Source organism: Stegastes partitus, unplaced genomic scaffold (genome assembly GCF_000690725.1).
Source record: "Stegastes partitus isolate 25-593 unplaced genomic scaffold, Stegastes_partitus-1.0.2 Scaffold1115, whole genome shotgun sequence".
Classification (NCBI taxonomy): Eukaryota; Metazoa; Chordata; class Actinopteri; family Pomacentridae; genus Stegastes; species Stegastes partitus.
Window position 1 is genome coordinate 193,115 of NW_007578846.1, and position 10,191 is coordinate 203,305.

A 10,191-nucleotide genomic window follows, 5' to 3' on the forward strand; every position below is an offset into this window, starting at 1 on the left:
AAAAAAAAAAAAACAGTGTCGGATTCTGGCCGAGCAATTAGCGAGTGTCAGTCAACGTGGAGGTAAAAAACACACTAAATTAAAAACATTGTCTCCCAACCGTGCAGACACACTATCGCACGCCCGCATACACACTGAAAAACCCGAGCTGACATACTGTATACAGTTTATATAGAATTTTTTTTTTCTTTTCCAATTTTATCATTTAGTTTTTGCCTGAAAACTCATCAAGCTTAAGTGCTCGTCAGCGGCGGCCAATCAGAGTGCGGCAGGCCCAGGGTTGCCGTGGCGATACGCGGGGACATTTAGAGGACTCCGATAAACTCTGCCATTTAAAAGGTTATGACAATTAACGCGGCTCTCCGCAAATTACCACTGCCAGACCTTTACCCACGGACGTCTCTCTCTCCCTCTTATCACCTCGCACCCAGCCTCCCTCTCTCCCTCCCCCCTCTCTCTCCCTCTCTCTCTCGCCCTCCTCCTCTCTATCTCGCCATATGCCCTCCATTTCCGCAGCCTATCCTCCCTCTCTCTCCGTCCACCCTCTTTCCAGCCAGCAGCACTTTTATTATCCCGTTAATTAACAGAGTTCTTCACTTAATATTCAAATGGTGACCAATTAATGACATTGAACTTTGGGCGTCCCACCCACCCACACACCGTGCCCCCATCACCACCACCACCACCACCACACACACCCCCTCGCTCCGACTCTCACCACATCCTCTCTCTCTCTCTCTCTCTCTTCACATCACACACACACACTTCCTTCGTGTCTCTCATTTCCTCCGTTTTTGTCCCCTCAACCTCCCCGCCATCACCAAGGTGAGCTCCCATTTCCGTGTGATTGAAAGTGTATACGTGTGTGTGTGTGTGTGTGAGGAGGGGTGGCCATGGCGACTGAGGCAGCAGAGCAAGTATACAGCGAAAGGGGGTAATAAAGCCAGGGGGGCAGGCCGCAGAAAGGCACGATGGCCTTTTAATTAACCTGGTGTGATTAAAAGCGGGGGTGGCGGAGGGTGGGGGGGGAAAGGGCCTGCTGCTGCAGCCGGTTGGGGGCGGAGAGGTGACAGACGAGAAATAGGAAATGACACATTGGAAGTAGTGAACGTTATAGGAGCCAAGTGATCCAGCAGTATGTGGGCTTCCTATGGCTGGACTGGTGGAACGATGACAAAAAAATATGAATAAAATCAGTTACAAGTAACTAGAATGAGTAGAATCAAGTTCAGGGCTAGATTTTCACTGCTAACCTTAATGTCAGTGCTGATGAAACGTCTTTAGAGCCTTGAGAAAAAACACAACATTTACATTTCTAGAGTTCCTCTCGAACTACATGAGCCGAAGAAGGGCATATGATACGATCACAAACTCCACAATAGCCACTGAATGGGTGAGATCGTTTTGCTTTGTTCTGCTTTACATTTGATAAGTGTACAAGCTGCTTCATCCTGTGTCCAGCGTCCATGTGTCATCTCTATATGAGGCATCTCCAGGTTACAATTTTTCTTTTTAACCCTCTGAACCTCAAAAACCTGCTGGCGAGCTTCAAAGGTATGCTGTCTTTAAACAAAAATGACCATTATTACATAATTTATCAGAGCCGTAAGCTGAGAAAGTAGAGAAAATTGTTGGATTGTCACATTTCCGACGGTCCTTGAACGACTCGTCTGTTACAAGCAGTTTCATTGGGAAACTTCCAAATCTAAAAACTGAGTTATCTCATCAAACTAACTTCACATATCTCGTTAAAACAGTGCTACAAATAAAGCATTTGCATTAACCAGATTATGTTTATGCACTTCTTCTTGTGCAACTTTTAGTGACTCAGCTGGAACCAGAAGTCATTTTAACTAAAATTCAGGAACTTTTTACACAAAGCAGACAGGAGAACAGTTTGCAAACACCTGTGGACACCAGTGCTGCACATGTTGATTTTTTTCCTCCACTTTTTTGTAAAATAAATAAAACAAAGACTTTTTTTTCTCCATCATGTACAGCATAATAACTGTTTCCAACGAGGTGCAGGACTTTATACTGAAGTGAAAAATGAGCCCAAGGTGAGGAAAAAATGTGACAGGAGCAAAAAGCAGGGTTCAAAGAGATAACTAAATGATGAAATGATAGAGGATGAAAACACACCTGCTTATTACATGCACACACAAAAAATAAATCCACTATGTGAAACTATGCAGCAAAGCTGAACATTTTTTTCATTAGTTGACAGAAGGTTGACATTTTGGATGTCTTTCACAAAGTTTTGCAGCAAAACTTTTCAACTTTTCAGTGAACATTACGAAACAGCAACGCGCAGTTTGTCGCTGAAACACAAACACGCAGCATCATTTCGAAGCTCAGGAAGAGAGAATGGTGGAAAATGTGCATGTCATGCTAAAGCATCACACAGCAGCATCCAGCCTCCCATGTAGGTCCCTGTAAAGTGTCTCCTCCAATCAACCGAGAGTTCATCATCGCCAAAGCACCGGTCCCCAGAGCCCGCTCTCAGACAGTAGCAGGAAATAGTTAAAGTCAATAGAGGAACTGGCATCGGTTTCACAGAGGGGGAAAAAAAAAAAAACGGATAGGTAGTTTTTACTGTGGGGAGTAAATGTTACAGGGATTGACTTCCTTCTTCAAAGACCTGCAGTGAAATCCAGACAGCTCGCCCCAACGCCGCCGAACGCTATATCTATCACGCAATTGAAATTACTCTAAAACAAGGCAAGGCTATATTCTGTCACATGTAATTACTCTATAAACATCAATTTAACACACTGTTTCTAAGTGAAAAATTAAATAGTGTGCGTGCTCCGCGGAATAGCTGATCAAAGCCGCTACCATGTTCTTGCAACATTATGAGTTTGAGTCTGGCAGTTGGCCAAAGTTGCATTTCACCTCCTTTCTCTCTCTTCCCTCCTTCCCTTCAGTCGATGCTGCCACACCGCGCTGTATACTACCCAATAAAGCAAACATGCCATAAAAAATTATCTCCAAATTCTTGAAATTATAGCTCTCTCATTTCTGCTTTTACGAGGCCGAATGTATTAGACGGTAACAAAATATCACGCACTTCATCTGCTGTGCGTCAAATGTAATACGGCCATCAAGAGAAAGAAAGGGCACAGATTGTCCCCCCTTTTAAGCGATTTGTCTCACACTTTAGCTGGAGTTAACAATCAGATCAAAAGCGCGAGGGTCGTGATATTTATAGGCTCTGTTCGAAACTATACTTCCAGAAGAAGGGTGGCCACTCTTCTTTGACACAGCAGAGATAGTTTTTTATTGCACTTTCAACTGCATTGAGCAATGTTTAAACAGCGTTTCACGGAAAGTGAACTGTTCCCATAGAAATAAATTAGTGTGTGAGGTTAAAAAGCCAGTCAATTAAAAGTACATGTCTGTGTTTCTTCGAACTATAACTCACAATCCTCTTTTTAAAAAGTGTGTGGTGTTCTCAAACACCCAAGGCATTCAAAAATCCACGAGCAAACCTCCCACATTTAGTTTTTTTTTTTTTTCAAAGTCTACTTCTCTCCTGATGCGATATTATATATATTTTTTTACTTTTTTTTGTATCAGCCTTGATGTCTTAGAAATGTCTTTTTAGCCTTCTTTGCTCCTCGCAATCAGATGAGGTCACAGCAGTGCAATAGACTCAAAGAAAGGCGGCGTTTTCACTTCGATTTGTTACAAAACCAGCTAATAGCGGTCGGTTGCAGAGCAAATTCTGTGTCAAAGGCAGCTGGAATGGTTCCATCAACTGGAGGATGTCCTCTGGCTAGGGTTAATGGGAGTGGAGTGGGGGGAAAGGAACTGCGGAGAGTGCCGGAAGAACAAAATAAAGAACTTTTCAGCTTGGATTTCTCAGAGTAATGCAGGGTCAAAAAACAGGGGTCAAAACCACAATGACATCCTAATCTGGCGTGCGCTGGCAATTGTGTGTATAGTGTGTGCGTGTAATCCGTTCTGTGCGGCTCACATCATGTCTCATTTCAGCCCAGAATCACAGACAAAGGTCACTGTTTGACCTTTTCACAGCTCAGAATTGCTGTGCAGCACACTCGGCTGATTAGTGTACACACAGGCGCACATATACAAAAAACTGATAGAAAGACACACACTCGCTCAACAGGGGGAAAAAAAAAAACGAGAGTAATAGAGCACTGAGCTGAAAGCACACCAAATCTTCTGTTTGTAATCTTGGCCAACAGCGCTGCGCAAGTTCAATTTCCAAACATGTTTACCTCTCGGATCCAAAAATCTTAAGATGGAGACTTCGTTTCTTTTGTTATTTAAATTTATTCTGGTATTTTCTGATATTTATTTCGCTCTCCAAAATTCCGCTCTCACGCAATCGATGGACAATTAACTTTGTCTTAATGCCACAGCACGGGCGTGTTGTTGTTATGCGTAAAATGTCATGGTTTTTAATGATCAATATTGTGTATTTGCGGTAATTACTTCAACATAAACTGCCGGAAGAAAGTGAGACCTTGGACCTGGATTTTGCACACAAGATGGAACCGTGCGTGTATAAGCCAAAAAAAAAAACCCACCTCTGTTTTAAAGGATCTGGCCTATTACTAATTGTACATTTCCATTTGCACATAGTGCATATATCAAGCCTGTTAAGTTTCAAATGAATTGGGCCGCTGGTCGGTAAAGCCGGCCCTTCAACCGTTCTTGTTCATTAACAGCCGGGTTTCCTGTTAAATCTCATTTCTTACACAAAGCCAAAATGTAAAGATGTAAAAGTACGGGAGCCGGGGGCTTATTAGCTGATGGAAATGGTGAATTTATCCGGCTCTATCATGCGACGGTAAGTAGTCGGAAACCAGGAGGTATCAACACATTGCCTGCTGTGTCGCTGGAACACAAATTGCTGGATAGCTATAACCCATCGGAAGGATTTTTTGATTATACGTAAAGACAGCAGGATGCAACGGCGATGCAAAGGCTGCCGAAGGTATCGAGGCTTTTATGCGGCTTTAACAAGCATGTGCGCTGATTGAGACATTTCCTCTTAAAGAAGCGTACATGCATAACAATGAAAAACAGAGGGGAACCGGCTCCCTGATCATCACAGAAGTTGGCATAGCAACCAATATGGGGCCCTATCAGCACAGGTGAAACGGGGCTTTGTCCAATCAGAGTGCTCGGGCAGAACTACCTGGTACATAAATGTCAGCGTGGGTCAATTGCCGCCACATCATCAGCGATGATGAAAACACACCATTACTGTCACAAAATGTCAACGTGGCCATGGATCTCAGCCTCTCCTAGTTAGAGTGAATAATGTTTGTTCAATAGGCTGCACAGTCTGTGTGTGTGAGCATGTTAAGTGAGAAAACAAGAGTAAGTGCTTTTTCAGTGTGAGACAAAAGGCGCGCCGGCTGAAACGTTCACTCAGTATGAAAATTACTATGCTAAGACTGACGATTTCCTTTTTTGACAACCTGCTTTTGTGCTCACAATGGCTTTTTGCTTGGCTATTTGTCTTGGTGTGCTCAATATTCAAGTCTGTCTAAAGGAAGGTTTAACTACATCTCAGTAAATCACAGTATAAGTACCTCGACAGACACAACTCCAGCAGTGCCAAATGGCATCAGCTTGTGCAGATGCTAAATAAGTCTGCACACATTTGTGAACCACTAATGGCCTACTCAGTGTCTGGGCCAAAAAAAGGGACGTTTGGAAATACTGTTGTCCCCGCTGATACTTGTAGTGTTCATGCTGCCCTGTGCTGTTGTTTGCAGACGGAAAAAGAAAAACAAGGATTGAGAAATGGGACTTTACGGAGAGACTGCAGCACATCTCTCAAGTATTCTGATCTGTGCTGTGTTTTATACACTTTTCTGTACAGATAATGACACAAATTCAGAATAAAAGTGGTGTGAGTGGTGTTGGGCTGCCCTCAAGATTAGACTAAAAAAGCATCTCACAATTTATAGCTTTACTTCTTTGGTGAAAATAACATCTTTAGGACGAAAGTAGCTATCACTTTTTATTGTGAGACTGAGCTGGGTATTACTATTAATACTTCACATACATTAAAGTATCCAGATCTATATTAAGACAAAGTGTTTTAGAAACTGTTTGAAAAGTCTGGATAAATCAGAAAGTAAACTGCAAATATCACAAGAAATGTAGTCAAATGTTCAAAAACTGTGCTTCAGTTAAGTTAAAGTAATTTTACTTGAGCCCTTTTTTCCACATGGGATGCACAACATTGCTGGCTTAATTAATCCAATCTATTAAAGTTACCACATTCTGTCATTTAACGTTGATGTTCCTCATGGCTTCGTTTAGACGTAGAGAGAAAGAGCCATGGTATGCACGCCGTATTTGTCATACATGCAAGATTGGACGGTACATCAAGTGACATCGAAATGCTTGAATAAAACATGTTGGGGATCATTTATAATTATAAGTACCGTAAATTCCAGACTATGAGCGCACCTGAATATAAGCCGCACCCACTAACTTTAAAAAGAAAACAAGTTTTGTACATACATAGGCCGCACTTCTGTAAGACTTTTTAAACTTTTAATTAAATACGTACCACTAACATACACAAATACGTAAATGCTTTTTATTCGAACAGTGCCTGTAACACGCATCATTGTTTAAGTCGCAGCGTTCAACGCGTGTGAAAAAAGTAGCAGCTTATAGTCCGGAATTTACGGTAGTTAATCAGGTTTCCACACAATGCTCTCGCTTCAGAGACGTTCGTATGGATCCCGTTGCTGTCGGATGCTGCAGGTATTTAATAAACTCAGAGGAAAGAATCCTCAAACAGCTGGAAGCAACAAACAAAAACGTTAGCTTCTGTTCATGTTTTGTCAGCACTCAGATTGCATTAATTAGTGATGAGTCTCATTCGTCTGACCTGTTAGTCTGTCTTCATAACCATTATTTTTAAGAACCTTTCTGTCACTTCAGATAGTTCAGTAATAGATGTCAATGTTTAGGCAAAGTGATGGGAAATGTGGTTCATGTGTGGACATGTAAACTGTGTCTTTCTCTGTGAGGGCTTTTGGATGAATATTGTTGATGAAATGGAAAAAAAAAAAGTCTACCCCAGTGGCTCTACACAACTATAAGTACTGTCACTTGCACATACCAGACTGTACATAAAATATATATATATATATATAGTCTGTGGTGTCTTTCCGTTAATGCAGCTGCATGCATTTCAGACTTGTGCTCTGTGTTGAAAGTGGAATGGAAAGGCTACCAGGTCCGACCATGTAGGACTGTCGTGACGACTTCACAGAAAACTCATTCAGACGTGAAGCTGACAGGCTGAGGTGCTGTCAGATTAACAGAAAGGGGCGCATGCTTGAAAGGGCCTTTTGTTATTTTGCACATCTGCTTCACACCGCAGTACTCTATAGCCAATATTGACTAATTTAAACAAGCCTTTATCAGCATTGACACTGATCTTGCAGGAGGACTCGGGCCACCCCTGCTTCACTCCACTCCTGCTCAAACGACTCCTTCTTTCCTCCCTGTTCTATCCGATATATTCTGTCCAGTCCAGTTCTGCTGTAAACTCTCCCGTCTTGTCCTTTTTTTTTTTTCTTTCCATTGCTCCGTTTTGTAACGATCCAGGGTAGGGCTGCGAGCCAGAGTCACTCCATGCAGGCTGATGGATCCCTCTGGCTGCAGAGTGGATGGGAAACACATGGGCAGCCTTCACTCAACTCAAAAAAAACAACTGCTTGAACCCAGCTTCCCAGTGGAAATCTTCAACAGAACATCAGGCTGTAACTTGGCAGGACAAGTCTCGATCCATATCTGTGGAACAGGCCCTTTGTTGTTCTGAGAATTGGGATTGCACTGGCGGGCTTGAAAATGTACAATATGTGTTCATACACTACGACCGTCCAGTCTGTGAACATCTACGCGTGGATGTATGTGATCTGAGCGAGAGAGTGCAAAATTATTCAGCAACATAGAGCGTGAGATTTACCCTAAAATACCCCTCATGAATAATGCGAGCCAATAAAACACCAGGCACGTTGGACCACCGGCACAAATACGCACAGTTTATCCCTTAAGATGCTCTCTTCAATCTCAGCACCGCTAAAATATTAAACTACAACACATTAAAAAAGATTTGCATGAAATCCCCTTCCTGCTGATAGTTCAAATTTCGCTCTTGATGCCACGTCTGATAAGCAACATATGTATATTTGTACGAGTAACTGATGTATTTATTCATATTTATTTATTGAGTTAGGGCTACCATTTCCATTTCTGCTCACGCCACGTAAAAGGAACTCGATTAAAAATGAATGTCTTGCACAGGAAGCAGCCGTGTGGGCGAACATGAGCTCGTACCTGTTGCAGCGGCGGTCGAGGCTGCAGGTAGGAAGTCTGGGTCGGGCCTGGAGGGGTCTGCTGAGGGGGGCTGAAGTATGGAGGGGTTCCCTGCTGCCCCCCATGCTGCTGCTGCTGCTGCTGCTGCTGCTGCTGCTGCTGCTGGGTGTAGCCCCCCATCCCCTGCTGGCCATACGGCGCCACCTGCTGAAACAACCAATCGCATAACAGTTAGAGGGGAGACATTAAGGTCAGAGCTTCACTTTAAATTAAAAGCAATCCAGGGAAATTAGTGAGACGGCACGAGTCAGGTGCCACGCTGTAGCGCTCCATCACATAAAAGCCAGAGTTTCTAACCCGCGATGTTCTTGGAACGGCCAGAAGATCAAGTAACAACATCCCAAGCCTACACAAACTTATCTATTTTCCAATTCATCTGATTGTCCCAGAGCTAAAGGCCCTCGATTTAGCTCCGAGCAGAGATGACACCCGTCTCCCAGCAGTCCTCCGCCTAATGAACTCGCACTGCAAAAAAAAACCTCTAACTTTATGTCCTCCAGCTTGCCAAATGCATCCTCCGCTCTACATTATCTCCGTCTCGGTCAGCTCACAGATGGGATGAGGTGTGTGGGATATTACTGCAGGCTCGTCCCAGGCCGTAACCTTAATGAGGGACACATGGACGAGGCGCGGCATTCCAGAGCAGCGCAGTTAAAAAAACTAACTCACGAGGGCGAAGCCACGCCAAGTGCCGATGCTGCATTACACGGTGGTTATGAGAGAGAATGTGAACAGGGAGTGCGTGTAACAAGCTGGCACAAATACAAATGTAGTCTTAATCCCTTCTTGTCGTTTGTTATGACTACAGACAGCGCCAGGTGCTCCTCACTCCTCTAAGGATTTCCTATGGAGGCTGGGGTTTTCTTATTCACACAGACAGAGCTCCACACACACACACACACACAAAAGCCAAGATTATTAAACAACATTTACGACCGCTGGTGAGGCAGTATGACAGCGCTTTTCATGTCATATTTCTTCCCCATCATGTCATGTTGCTTTCTTTTTTTTTTTTTATTCAGCGAGGGAACGCTGCCACAAACTCATTAAACGTGCACGCAGGCTGTAATTTGGGGCTTGTCGTCCACTTCCAGCTTTCGCCTCGAGTCCTAAACTTTGAAATGTCCCTTTAAATCTTCCCTTGGCAGGCTTGGCAAAGTAAAAGTCTCTCAAACTCGGGAGTGATTTATATCTCCAATGATGGTGTTATAAGGGACTCCGGTGTGACGTAACTACTACAACTACCGCCTTGTCAGATAAAAAAAAAAAAAAAGCAAAGAGCCCACATCCAGAGTTGTATCTTTCCTGCGACTGTTACGAGTGAGAAAATCCACTCGTAAAAGTCATGCTGTAACTGATGGCTGGTGTAAAATATAGTGAAATCTGATCTGGCTGCAGAGGACCAGCGGAGATTAATACATTTGAAACAGTTTTGAAGAGTGCCTTCCTTTGAGTGGGTGGTATAAAAAAAGAAAGAAAAAGAAATATTCTCTCGAAGCTGGCAGAAGCTTTTTGACTCTGTGAATAGAGATGATTGGACGATGTAGAATACTTTTCACGTCAATGGAAATCTGATTAGAAAGGACAGGTTTGTGTGTGTGTGCGCATGTGTTTGTGCTCGGAGTGTGAGAGTGTGTCATTAGGCCGATGAGACAGACAGACAGGGTGAGATCAGTCTAGCTGGCAAAGAGGTTAATAGCATGGCCCTGCTCATGCCAACAGCACCACTGGATTCATTACTGCCAGCCAGGGCAACACACACACACACACACACACACACACAGCAGACACACACACAGCAACACA

The 10,191-nt window shown here is 43.4% G+C and overlaps 1 protein-coding gene across 1 annotated transcript in view; it reads right to left on the reverse strand.

Annotated features, from left to right (window-relative positions):
- LOC103368034 (AT-rich interactive domain-containing protein 1B-like) overlaps positions 1-10,191 on the reverse strand; it is a 193,016-nt gene that overhangs the window by 140,530 nt on the left and 42,295 nt on the right. Inside the window, exon 3 of the mRNA XM_008296268.1 lies at positions 8,347-8,532. Within this exon, the coding sequence (XP_008294490.1) occupies positions 8,347-8,532 (186 nt within the window). The remainder of the gene's footprint in view (positions 1-8,346; positions 8,533-10,191) is intronic.